Genomic DNA, 14,124 nt, shown 5'->3' with positions numbered 1-14,124 from the left:
GTTGTAGCGAAGAATAGCATCGTACTGAGAGTAGCTGCCATTTTATGTCGATTGTGAATGAACATGTGTTGTTAATAAGATATTTTGCTGTGTTATTTGTATAATGGTTTTTCTGTTTTGTAATGTGTTACTTTTGTAAAATGATTGAACTAAAAGTTGAATTGAGAAAACAACACCGTATCACTCTCGTGATTATTTCTCCCCTGTTTTCAGGGGCGTAACAGCTAGGTTACAGTCTAGGTTTCTGGTTCAGAGGTTTGACAATGGTCCCCCTCCCTCATGGTTGAACATTGAAAAGCTTGAGGTAAATGATTGACACTGGGCAGAATTGTTTTACAAATGGGACAGAAAATCTATAAAAACCATCACAGACAACCCTTTAATCATACATTCTGTCCTGGCATGGTGCAAACTGCATGAGCTGTTCGGACGAGAGGGATTCCTTTCCCCTAAAATCCCTTTATGGAACAATAGATTGATCCCTATGTTTTTCCAGAATAGTAACTTTAGACCATGGTCTGATAAGGGGATCACTCTTCTGGAACATTGTTACGAGGAGGGAGTTCTTATGTCTTTTGATCAGCTGAAACAGAAATACCACTTGCCTAACAGGGACTTCTTTAGCTACCTACAACTACGAAACTTTATTAGGGTGACTCAAGGGACAATGGAACAATAATTTGCAAATAAATTCATTAAAAATCCTACAATGTGTTTTCTGGATTTTTTTTCCTCATTTTGTCTGTCATAGTTGAAGTGTACCTATGATGAAAATTACAGGCCTCTCTCATATTTTTAAGTGGGAGAACTTGCACAATTGGTGGCTGACTAAATACTTTTTTGCCCCACTGTAAGTATGTATGTATATATTTTTTTGCCATATCCCTATAATACTTAGAGAAGATCTAATGTCAAGTGTTAATGAAGTGTTGTGGTTGCAAGGTCACATCTAAAGTTTTTTATTTTGGGGTGTTGCTATAGGCCACCAAGTGCGAACAGCCAGTATCTAAATACTGTGAGTGAAATGCTTGATAGTGTATGTGATGTAAACAGAGGTCTACTTTCTTGGAGACCTGAATATTGACTGGTTTTCATCAAGCTGTCCACTCAAGAGGAATTTTCTCACTGTAACCAGTGGCTGGAATCTGGTTCAGGTTATTAATCAACCTGCCAGGGTGTTTAAAAACACGACAGGAACAAGATCACCCACATGCATTGATCACATTTTTACTAATAGTCTAGAACTTTGATCTAAAGCTGTATCCCCGTACCCATTGGATGCAGTAATCACAATATAGTGGCTACATCCAGGAAAGCCAAAGTTCCAAAAGCTGGGGCTAAAATAGTTTAAGAGATTATACAAAAGATTTTGCTGTGACTTGTGGAGGATGATAAAAAATATTTGTTGTTCTGATGTGAATAATAAGGAGCATCCAGATGCTGCACTTGTTGAATTTACGGAATTGCTTCGTCCAATTATTGATAATCATGCACCTGTTAAGAAACTGACTGTTAGAACTGTTAAGGCTACATGGATTGATGAGGAATTGAAAAACTGTATGGTTGAAAGAGATGGGGCAAAAGGAGTGGCTAATAAGTCTGGCTGCACATCTGACTGGCTGGCTTACTGCAAATTGAGAAATGTGACTAAACTCAACAAAAAGACATTGTATTATAAAGACAAAATCAATGATATAACGAATGATGGTAAAAATCGAGCACCTTAAATGAAATTATGGTAATAAAGACAAATTGAACTCCATCTCTCATCAAATCAGATGTCTTATTCATCATAAAACCATTTGATGTTGCCAATTACTTTAATGATTACTTCATTGGCAAAGTGGGCAAACATAAGCAAGAAATGCCAACAACGCACAGTGAGCCATCGTATTTATACATAAAAAAATAATAATAATGAAAGAAAAGCATTGCAAGTTAGAATTTTGTAAATTTAGTATGGGAGAGGTGAAATTATTATTGTTAACGATCAATAATGAAACTCCTGGCATTGACAACTTAGATGGAAAGCTACTGAGGATGGTAGCTGACTCCATAGCCATACCTGTCTGTCATATCTTTAATCTGAGTCTAGAGCAGTCCTTCTCAAATAGTGGGGCGCGCCCCCCTGGGGGGGCTCGGAGCGATGCCAGGGGGGGCGGGCGCGTGTGACCCCGGGGAACAAGCTTTTTTTTGCCGCAGAGAGTAGGTTTTTTTTGCACCGAACAAGAGCACACAGCAGGAGATATGAACAAAACCTTAACAGACACCATGGAAAAATATTTAACAGGGATGAAAAGAAAGGCGGAGAGAGACGGAGATAGAGACAAACATAAGTCTCCCGAAAGCTAAGACGAGGAAATATGACGAAGCGTATGTAGCGCTTGGCTTCACTGTGACTACGGTGGGAGGCGAGGAAAGACCGGTATGTTTACTGTGTCTAAAAATGTTGGCAGCGGACTTGCATGAAGCCAAATAAATTAAGGCGTCACTTAGAGACATTACACCCCAATCACGCTGATAAGCCGCTTTAGTTTTTTCAGCGAAAACGTGCCGAATATTGCCAACAATCGTCCCACTTTGTGAATGCTACTTCAGTAAACCAGCGAGCACTGTTAGCATCATATAAGGTGGCGTACCAAATTGCTCAGTGCAAAAACCCCACTCCAATGCAGAGGAGCTGATACTGCCTGCAGCATTAGACATGGTCTCTGTCATGCTAGATGACGCAAGTGCTGCAAAAATAAAAACTATCACTCTGTCCAATGACACTGTCGCCAGACGTATAAATTACATTGCAAACGATCTTAAAGAACAGCTGGTAGATAAACTCAAAGACAAATGCTTTGCCTTACTGTTCGATGAAGCAACTGACCGCAACAAAGACTGTTTGTTTATCTCTTATGTACGTTTTGACATGACAAACTCCCTGTGTGAGTATCTACTTTTTTGTAAATATGTCAGAGACAGAGCCACAGCTGAAGAGCTATTCAAAATGCTGGACTGCTTCCTTACTGAGAATGGGCTAAAGTGGGAGAACTGCTTTGGTGTTTGCAGTGATGGTGCACAGACCATGGCAGGGATGAGAAAAGGACTTTGGGCACTCATCAAGAAGGCCTCACCTAATGCTGAGTGGACACACTGTTATACACAGAGAAGCACTAGCGTCAAGGCACCTTTCCTCTGAATTAAGTGAGGTTATGACTGACATTGTAGGTGTAGTCAATGTTATAAAGACCAGACCACTAAAAACAAGAGTCTTCTCTGCCATCTGTGAGGAGATGGGAGCTGAACATCAAGCTGTGCTGTTTCACAGTGAAGCAAGGTGGCTGCCACGAGGAAAAGTCTTGTCCCGAGTTTTTGAGCTCAGAGAGCAGATAAGAATGTTTTCGGAGCAGGAGCACAAGTATGACCTCGCAGAAAAAAATTTGTGATGAGAACTTCCTTGCAAAACTGGCCTACCTGAGTGACATATTTGGAAAGCTAAATGAACTAAATCTACAGCTTCAAGGGAAAGATGAACACCTCCCTCAGGTCACAGACAAGATCAGCTCTTTCACTCAAAAGCTTGATGTGGGGCAGGCGACTTGATGAAGGAAATACTGATTCATTCGAGAACCTGCATGAATTTGTTGACACTACTGACTGTGATGCCACCTCAGTGATTCCATATATTAAGGAGCATATTTCATCACTGATGGGATTCTTTAAAAAGTACTTCCCTGAAAACAGTTCCCATTATGACTGGGTGAGAGATCCTTTCAATGCACCAGCTCCAACTGGTTTCAGCTCTGCAGAGGAGGACCAGTTCATTGATATGACGTCTGACTCCACATTGAGACTGAGGTTCACGTCACAGACACAGTGAATTCTGGCTGAGTGTAGAGAGGCAGTATCCACTCTTAGGGCAGAGGGCCATGGGCATTCTTCTTTTTGTCAACATCTTATCTTTGTGAGACTGGCTTCTCTGCTGTTGCTGCACTGAAGACCAAGTACAGGTCCCAGCTAAACATTGAGCAGGAGCTGAGAGTTGCAGTATCATGCTTCAAACCCCACTTCGAAAAGCTGTGCTCTGCAAAACGTGCTCATTGTAGCCATTAATCCTGACTTCATTTTGATTTTTTAAAAATCAACACATTGTTTTATTCATTTTTGTTTTATAGGTCAAAGTTTTCATATATTGTGCTCCTGAGTTAATGTTTCTGATCAATTTGAATGTATTATTTATTGATTATATTTTATTTTTCAGTTATCAAATGGTCAAAAAAAAATTGTTTAAATAATTGATTTTTTTTAAATGTTAATTTCAGGCAAATTGATGCACTTTAAGTCTTTTCTGTTACAGACTAAAAAACAATGTTAATTAATAAAGTTATTCTTTGTTGTAAGTTGATCTATATTTCTTTTTTTCTTTTTTCTTTAATGTTAATAAGGATACAATGTTATGCAGAGGTGTACTTATAACAATTTTATAGACAAATTATACTATTTACAGTTGCGGCGGAGAGTTGGGGGGCGCAAAATGTGTACTTCTTCCTAGGGAGTGGGGGGGGGGCGTAACAGAAAATAATTGAGAAGCACTGGTCTTAGAGGAAGGTGTTTGTCCTCAGGCCTGGAGGGAAGCCAAAGCAATTCCGTTACCCGAGAGTGGTAAAGTGGCCCTTACTGGTTCTAAAAGCAGACCAATCAGCTTGTTGCCACCTCTTAGCAAATTGTTGGAAAAAATACAATGCTATTTCTCTGAAAAACAAATTAACAGACTTTCAGCACGCTTACAGAGTTCACTCAACATGTACTGCACCAACACAAATGACTGATGATTGGTTGAAATCGATTGATAAGAAGATTGTGGAAGCTGTGTTGTTCGATTTCAGTACAACCTTTGATATTATTGACCATAAACTGATGTTGGAAAAAAACTTGTGCTGTGGCTTTTCAACCTCTGCCATATCGTGGATTCAGAGCAATCTGTCTAATAGAACTCAAAAAGGTTTTCTTTAATGGAAGCTTCTCTAATGTCAAACGTGTAAAGAGCTGAGGAGAGACTGCATCACTTATTTTTATAAAGAAACATTAATGTGTTGAAAATCCCAAATTGTTTGCATAGTCAACTTATACACAGCTCTGACACACACTTACCCCACCAGACATGCCACCAGGGGTCTTTTCACAGTCCCCAAATCCAAAATAGGGATGAAACGTTTACCGGTTTCATGATAAACCATGGTAAAAATCCCAACAGTTAGTATTACCGTTACAAATCTTAATTACCTATAAAACCGTGTTTGATTACCATGGTTTGAAAAACTCCCAGTAAATACTGTCAAGCATCAACCAAAGCTAGCAACAGGCTGACACAGGTGCAGCATGCAATGTGGGTTTTGCTTTGTGTGAAAACATGGCGGAAGGCAGTGACAGCGCTCGAGAGATTTTTCAACCTTCTAAGAGGACCAAATCTGAAGTGTGGTCATATTTTGAGTTTTACAAGAGTGCTGAAGGAAACTTAATCAAAGATGGTCACCCTGTCTGTAGAACATGCGAAAGGGGGCAACACTTCCAATCTTGAGTCATCTTCGTGACCACCACCCACTACATTATAGCGAATGCAACGTAAGTGAACTTTTAGCTCAATGCATATTGTGGGGACTTCGGAAATTGGGGAAAATGTCATGGTTTGTGTGTCTAACTTGATGTTCTGGTGGAAAAGGATACAGATCCATCCCTGACCAAAGAGATGAAAAGGGAGAAGTGAGAGAAGGCCTTAACAACAGATAAACAGAGAAGGCAAAGAGAGTCATGCACATGGCATGTTTCATTGACCCCCGCTTCAAAAGGAGCTTTTTAGATGAGCCTGAGGCGGTAAAAGTTGACACTGACAGCTGTGTCTAGGAGGCCTTGAAGCTGGCGGCTGGACAAGTCAGGGAAGAACCACAAAGCACCAGCAGCAGCTCCACCACCAACATCCCCACAGCGGAATCGGAGGGGAAAGGCCTCGCTGGGTTGCTGAGAAAGATCACCTCTCTGTTGCCTTGAGGTCAGATTCCGACCACCCCAGAAGAAAGAGTGAAAGAAGAGATCAAGGTCTGCCCGTCTCTGCCACCCATTCCAGCAGAAGAGGATCCACTGGTGTGGTGGAAGGGCCATGCATCAGAGCTGCCTCAACTTGCCAGTGTTGCCAGGAAGCTTTTTTTCACCCAGCAACCAGCATGCCAGCAGAGAGAGCGTTCAGTGCCAGCGGGCACATTGTCTCCCGTCGCAGATCACTACTTAAACCGGACAAAGTAATTATGACGACATTTTTACTTTTCAATCTCAAGTGAACAAAGATGCATACATACAGGATGTTAGGCCAGCAGCAACTTATTTCTTTATGAAGGTGAGAACGGACATAATCAGTGCTGTTCATTTGATTTGTTTCCATTTTGTGTGTTGTTATTTTATTGTCAACACCTGCACATTGGATGTGTTTACATATAGTTGTATTGTTCTTACATGCACATTGCTTTACTTGTGTTGCTTTTATATGCACATTTGATTTGCTTACTTAAGGTTGTGTTCATTAAAACCTGCACTACGGAAACTTCTCTCAAAGCCACATGGTGCCATCTTTAATGTTATTATTTTTATGTTTATGCACACAAAAAGTGCATAGTGCTGCTAACTTTATTTGTTGGTTGTTGGTTTTGTATATAAGCCTTGGTGAAATGATTTCCGTTTGTGTATCAGTACATTTCCAGCGCATTTTAACAATACCGTGATCATTTGTCACTATAATCGGGATATGAAATTTTCATACCGTTTCATCTCTAATCCAAAACAAATTCAAGAAAGCATACAGTGCCATATAGAGCCATTATTGCATGGAACTCCGTTCCATCTCATATTGCTCAAATAAACAGCAAACCTGGTTTCAAAAAACAGATAAAGCAACACCTCACGACACAACGCCTCTCCCATATTTGACCTGGTTTCTGTATGTATTGATGTGTAGGCTGCGTGAGCCTTCTCTGTCCTTGGGCTGTTCTTGTCTATTAATGTTCTGTATTGTAATTTTTCATGTTTTGTTTGGACCCCAGGAAAAGTAGCTGTTGCTTTTGGAACAGCTAATGGGGATCCTTACAAAATACTAAATGTCAGGGGAATTTAGTGAAACAAGGTTGCTATTTTCACATCAGGGGAATTTAGCTTTAGCAGTAGCTAATGGGGTCCTAATAAAATACTAAGACTGATTCACTCCAAGTCCTAACTGAGCTGCAAGTGCATTGTTATTACCCGAAATGGAGTAATACATTCAGTCAACTCAGGATTTAAAACAGTTGGTTTTCAATTAGGAAATGTTTCACTTCAGTTTACTTTCTGGATTGACTGAAATAAAACTAAACAAATGAAATGGACTCCACACCTAGAAATGACTTGCATTCGGAAATATGCAGCTTCTGGTGTGTGAGGGAAACGGAAGAGAGAAAATATAGGAAGTCCCAAAAATTTGACCCTGGTGTGAAATGTCTCCTTTCACATGTTCTCACCTGTTGGCAGATGCTCTTCAGCACATACTTGGCGTACATGTCTAGGCTGGCCGTCTCTATAGAGCCTGTGTGGCCGCCCGACTTCTTGGAACCTATGTCGTCGTCGTCGAGGCGAGAAAATCCCGAGCCCTTCAGTTCTGCATCGCCTGGAGCGCGATGGAGAGAAAATGTTACAAAAGGTAGAACTTCAAGGTTCTGTGGTCTTACTGGTGACCAGCTGTAAGAGATAGACATTTAAAGTGAAACTGACAGTGTTTTAAATACTTCGCAGATATGAAACAGACAATCACAATCATCATAATCTACCATTCCAGTGTTTTACTTGCTATATTGTATTTACTTTGCCACCATGGCCTTTTTTTGCCTTTACCTCCCTTATCTCACCTCATTTGCTCACATCGTATATAGACTTGTTTATACTGTATTATTGACTGTATGTTTGTTTTACTCCATGTGTAACTCTGTGTCCTTGTGTGTCGAACTGCTTTGCTTTATCTTGGCCAGGTCGCAATTGTAAATGAGAACTTGTTCTCAACTTGCCTACCTGGTTAAATAAAGGTGAAATAAATAAAATAAAATAATATCAGTACAAAATATCAAATTCCCAGTTTATGCTTCAAAACCAACTTTATATGAGCTTTTTAAAAACATGCTCTATTTGACTCAAAATGCCATGTCGTACAGAAAGGCATCGTTGGCAGAATAGATGGATGCAGTTCAACGCATGACTAATATGGTCACCAATACATTTCTTGTTAGTCAAAAAAAATGATTGCTTTCAGGTTGTAAATTACAGCAGTCAGTCATGTGGCTAATAGGCGAGCACACGTGTCAAACACAAGGCCCACATGTCAAATAGGACACAAAAGCAAGTATAAATGAGACATTTGAGTCATCTACTTCATGGAATTACAGCCTGAAGTGATCGCGTCGGTAAATTCAACTTAAATTGCGCCTCTGAGTCGCCCATTTACAGAGCACAGTGAAGGGAAAATACACAGACACATGCCACAGTCCTAGCTTGGCTACTAAAATGTTGCAGTCTGGATTCAGGTTTTAAAGCTAGACAATGGATAACCCAAAAAATAAAACCTGCAACAAAACATGCAAAGGAGAATTACAACAACATTTGAGCAGTAGCCTAGGCTGGCTACTCAACTACAATATATTTTGAGTGCACCATACAGCAATGCTGCAGTCAACCTCACCGGTGATTCATGCAGTGCAAAAAAATGTAAATTCTACAGCTATATTTTTGTTATTTGTAGTTATTAAATACATTTTTGATTTGGGTCGTGAAATGTTATGCACATCTGCAAGCATAGCAGGAAAGGCTGGAAAAATATTTGTCTTATTTCGTTTTAATATGTTAAAATGCTATATACAATGCATTTTTCCACATTTTGTTACAGCCTTATTCTAAAATTGATTAAATTGTTTTGTCTCAATCTACACATAATAACCCATAATGAAAAAGCTAAAAGGTTTTTGTGATTGTGTGTGCAAACGTATAAAATACACAAAACTGAAATATTGAATTTACATACAGTACCAGTCAAAGGTTTGGACACACATACTCATTCAAGGCTTTTCTTTATTTAGACTATTTTCTACATTGTAGAATGCCAAGAGTGTGCAAAGCTGTCATCAAGGCAAAGGGTGGCTACTTTGAAGAATTTCAAATATATTTAGATTCGTTTAACATTTTCTTGGTTACTACATCATTCCATGTGTAATTTCATAGTTTTAATGTCTTCACTATTATTCTACAATGTGGAAAATAGTAAAAATAAAGAAAAACCTTGGAATGAATAGGTGCCGAAACTTTGACTGGTACTTCTAAGTATTCAGAACCTTTACTCAGTACTTTGTGAAAGCGCCTTTGGCAGGGATTACAGCCTTGAGTCTTCTTGGGTATGACGATACAAGCTTGACACACCTGCATTCAGGGAGTTTCTCCCATTCTTCTCTGCAGATCCACTCAAGCTCTGTCAGGTTGGATGAGGAGCATCACTGAACAGCTATTTTCAGGTCTCTCCAGAGATGTTCGATCTGGTTCAAGTCTGGGCCACTCAAGGACATTCTGAAACTTGTCCTGAAGCCTCTCCTGCGTTGTCTTGGCTGAGTGCTTAGGGTCGTTGTCCTGTCTGAGGTCCTTAGCGCTCTGGAGAAGGTTTTCATCAAGGATATCTCTGTACTTTGCTCTGTTCAACTTTCTCTCGATCCTGGCTAGTGTCCCAGTCCCTGCCGCTGGAAAAATCCCCCCCAGCATGATGTTGCCACCATCATGCTTCACCGTAGGGATGGTGCCATGTTTCCTCCAGACGTGATGCTTGGCATTCAGGCCAAAGTTCGACCTGTGCCGACAATCCTTTCTCGGAGTTCTACGGACAACCTCTTCGACCTCATGGCTTGGTTTTTGCTCTGACATGCACTGTCAGCTGTGGGACCTTATAAAGACAGGAGTGTGCCTTTCCAAATCATGTTCAATCAATTGAATTTACCACAGGTGGACCTCAAGTTGTAGAAACATCTCAAGGATGATTAATGGAAATAAGGTATTTCTGTTGCAACAATTTCTAAAACCCTGTTTTCAATTTGTCATTATGGGGTATGGTGTATAGATTGATGAGAAAAAAAAACAAATGAACTTTAGAATAAGGCTGGACCATAAATGAAATGTGGAAAAAGTCAAGGGGTCGGAATACTATCCGAATGCACTGTACAGCAGCCTATGTACATAGCTGAACATTATAAAATGGGCCTCTTTTTTCAAATGAAACAATGGCCAGTTTGGTTCGCAATTGCACATTTTTCATGTAAAAACAAATAGTCTATGTCTGGCCCACGAATTCAGTTCTCTCAATGTGGCCTGTGCGCTGATTGAGTTTGACACCCCTGGGTTAGCATATCTATTTATGTAGCATAACAGAGGGAGAAAGAGCCTACCTTTTCATGGTTTTTTGATCAATAGGACTGTAAAGTTTGCAAATGTAAGAGGACTCCCGTGGTGTTTACATATTTCCAGAAATCCATTCAGGTGTATTTTGTGGCTTTTGGTGAATGCGTTCTAATGATCTAAAGTCGCGCTGTTGTTACTGCCTGTAAACACATAGTACAGGTCAAAGTGAATGATGGCAGGACCGTGTGGGAAATGGCTTATTTGCATATAGGCCAACTGTAGCTCTGATTGGCTATGGCGCACTGGTCTGAGTAGACTCCAGTCCTAGACAAGACAGTTTTATTTACTGCAGTGTCTATTAATTGTCCAAATGCATGGACGTTTTTCCACTCTATATTGCTATAGAATTTTAACAAATGCCTTACTTTACATCATTCCCAAACATTCTATGAATTTATGAAAATGAAAATTTTATAGATATCCATGTGCACGCTTGTGAGAAAGTGAAAGTCATATTCTTCCTGGGTATGTATAAAAATAGTTTTAATACGATTTCATGTTGCTAAAATGCTGTCAGTTCCACTTTAATAACTATAAATGAATCAACCTATTCACATTCAATTGTCAAATTGGACTCATACGCAACTTTAAGGACAAAATAATAGCATAATACTGAGTGTATTACCCAGCATAAAGACAGCCTTTAGGACAGCAAAGACAGCTCCGACCACTATGCTGTTCTGCGAGGCAGCCAGAAGGTGGCGATCACACGACGACCGGATCCCAACAGAAGATTTATCTGCAAAATATAAAATCATTAACAATTTCATTAAATTAAAAACATATTAATTAATGGCATCACTCAATTAAAATAATATAAGATGTGGGATTACACTTGGAATTAGTTTGTTTTGTGAGTACCTGACTTGGCTCCATCCTGGGGGCAGGGGTTGCGCTGCGGGGTCTTGAAAAGGTGCAGCAGAATCCTGCAGGTCAGACGGGCTCCGGGCTCAGAGTCCTGCTCACTGCAGGCTGGGAGGAGACACACACAGAGAGAGGTAGGTTAAAGGGTCACACAGACAGCCACACACAACCACAACAACAAATTTGAAGGGGAATAAAGCTGCTTTAGCAAAGTGTGACAACCCTCCTACTATCTGCCAAATTCTCTCTCTCTGCTCTTGTTTTCCTTAATATGATGTCAGTGGGCGGAGCTGGGAGGGTTGTCTGTGAAATAGGACACCTGGGCTCAGGTGTGTCCCGGGGATAAATACACCTTCCCCCCCATACATTGAAGAGACTCCACGCAGACAGTTTTTTTGTTGTGGCATTTTTGGCCTCTGTTCATTTGTTTTTGCACCTCTCAATACCCCTCATTATCACCATCTATGCACACATCCACTCACTTACACTACTGACTACACACTATTGTTACTTTATTTAATAAATATATATGTTTGTTATTTCTTTATCTCCGCATTGCCTCCCTCTTTACTGTTGACTTTGAGACTGGTGTTTTGCAGGTACTATTTAATGAAGCTGCCAGTTGAGTACTTGTCTGTTTCTCATACTAGACACTAATGTATTGTCCTCTTGCTCAGTTGTGCACCGGGGCCTCCCACTCCTCTTTCTATTCTGGTTAGAGCCAGTTTGCGCTGTTCTGTGACGCGAGTAGTACACAGCGTTGTACGAGATCTTCAGTTTCTTGGCAATTTCTCGCATCGAATAGCCTTCATTTCTCAGAACAAGAATAGACTGACGAGTTTCAGAAGAAAGTTAATTTTGAGCCTGTAATAGAACCCAAAAAATGCTGATGCCCCAGATACTCAACTAGTCTAAAAAAGGCCAGTTTTATTGCTTCTTAAATCAGAACAAGTTTTCAGCTGTGCTAACATAATTGCAAGATGGTTTTCTAATGATCAATTAGCCTTTTAAATGTATAAACTTGGATTAGCAAACACAACGTGCCATTGGAACACAGGAGTGATGGTTGCTGATGATGGGCCTCTGTACTCCTATGTAGATATTTCATTTTAAAAATAAAATCAGCCGTTTCCAGGTTCAATAGTCATTTACAACATCAACAATGTCTACACTGTATTTCTGATCAATTTGATGTTATTTTAAATGGACCAAAAAAATAGCTTTTCTTTCAAAAACAAGGACATTTCTAAGTGACCCCAAACTTTTGAGCGGCTAGTGTATGTACTAAACAGCTGTTGAAGATAGCTAAGCACTACCAGTTTGAAATTAGTGATAAACCCCCCAAAAATTGTAAGGTTAATATTAAAGGCCAATCTAATGTAGAGTTGTATACGCGTAGTTACCACTGGGGCAGCCTCTGCAGAGGACTCGCCACCTGTTTTTCAGTCTCTCGGTCCCAGCTTTGATGCACCTGTACTGACCTCGCCTTCTGGATGACAGCGGGGTGAACAGGCAGTGGCTCGGGTGGTTGATGTCCTTGATGATCTTTATGGCCTTCCTGTAGCATCGGGTGGTGTAGGTGTCCTGGAGGGCAGGTAGTTTGCCCCCGGTGATGCGTTGTGCAGACCTCACTACCCTCTGGAGAGCCTTACGGTTGAGGGCGGTGCAGTTGCCATACCAGGCGGTGATACAGCCCGCCAGGATGCTCTCGATTGTGCATCTGTAGAAGTTTATGAGTGCTTTTGGTGACAAGCCGAATTTCTTCAGCCTCCTGAGGTTGAAGAGGCGCTGCTGCGCCTTCCTCACGATGCTGTCTGTGTGAGTGGACCAATTCAGTTTGTCTGTGATGTGTATGCCGAGGAACTTAAAACTTGCTACCCTCTCCACTACTGTTCCATCGATGTGGATGGGGGGGTGTTCCCTCTGCTGTTTCCTGAAGTCCACAATCATCTCCTTAGTTTTGTTGACGTTGAGTGTGAGGTTATTTTCCTGACACCACACTCCTGGGGGCCCTCACCTCCTCCCTGTAGGCCGTCTCGTCGTTGTTGGTAATCAAGCCTACCACTGTTGTGTCGTCCGCAAACTTGATGATTGAGTTGGAGGCGTGCGTGGCCACGCAGTCGTGGGTGAACAGGGAGTACAGGAGAGGGCTCAGAACGCACCCTTGTGGGGCCCCAGTGTTGAGGATCAGCGGGGAGGAGATGTTGTTGCCTACCCTCACCACCTGGGGGCGGCCCGTCAGGAAGTCCAGTACCCAGTTGCACAGGGCGGGGTCGAGACCCAGGGTCTCGAGCTTGATGACGAGCTTGGAGGGTACTATGGTGTTGAATGCCGAGCTGTAGTCGATGAACAGCATTCTCACATAGGTATTCCTCTTGTCCAGATGGGTTAGGGCAGTGTGCAGTGTGGTTGAGATTGCATCGTCTGTGGACCTATTTGGGCGGTAAGCAAATTGGAGTGGGTCTAGGGTGTCAGGTAGGGTGGAGGTGATATGGTCCTTGACTAGTCTCTCAATGCACTTCATGATGACGGATGTGAGTGCTACGGGGCGGTAGTCGTTTAGCTCAGTTACCTTAGCTTTCTTGGGAACAGGAACAATGGTGGCCCTCTTGAAGCATGTGGGAACAGCAGACTGGTATAGGGATTGATTGAATATGTCCGTAAACACACCGGCCAGCTGGTCTGCGCATGCTCTGAGGGCGCGGCTGGGGATGCCGTCTGGGCCTGCAGCCTTGCGAGGGTTAACACGTTTAAATGTCTTACTCACTTCGG

The 14,124-nt window shown here is 41.4% G+C and overlaps 1 protein-coding gene across 8 annotated transcripts in view; it reads right to left on the bottom strand.

Annotated features, from left to right (window-relative positions):
- LOC112256392 (mediator of RNA polymerase II transcription subunit 12) overlaps positions 1-14,124 on the bottom strand; it is a 100,946-nt gene that overhangs the window by 56,428 nt on the left and 30,394 nt on the right. For all 8 annotated transcript variants that reach the window (XM_042325589.1, XM_042325584.1, XM_042325587.1 and 5 more), the window contains exons 24-26: positions 11,350-11,460; positions 11,114-11,227; positions 7,527-7,672 (exon numbers count right to left, since the gene is read on the bottom strand). In XM_042325589.1, the coding sequence (XP_042181523.1) occupies positions 7,527-7,672; positions 11,114-11,227; positions 11,350-11,460 (371 nt within the window). The remainder of the gene's footprint in view (positions 1-7,526; positions 7,673-11,113; positions 11,228-11,349; positions 11,461-14,124) is intronic.

Source organism: Oncorhynchus tshawytscha, linkage group LG08, assembly GCF_018296145.1.
Source record: "Oncorhynchus tshawytscha isolate Ot180627B linkage group LG08, Otsh_v2.0, whole genome shotgun sequence".
Lineage (NCBI taxonomy): Eukaryota > Metazoa > Chordata > Actinopteri > Salmoniformes > Salmonidae > Oncorhynchus > Oncorhynchus tshawytscha.
This window is presented reverse-complemented; position numbering and strand designations above follow the sequence as displayed.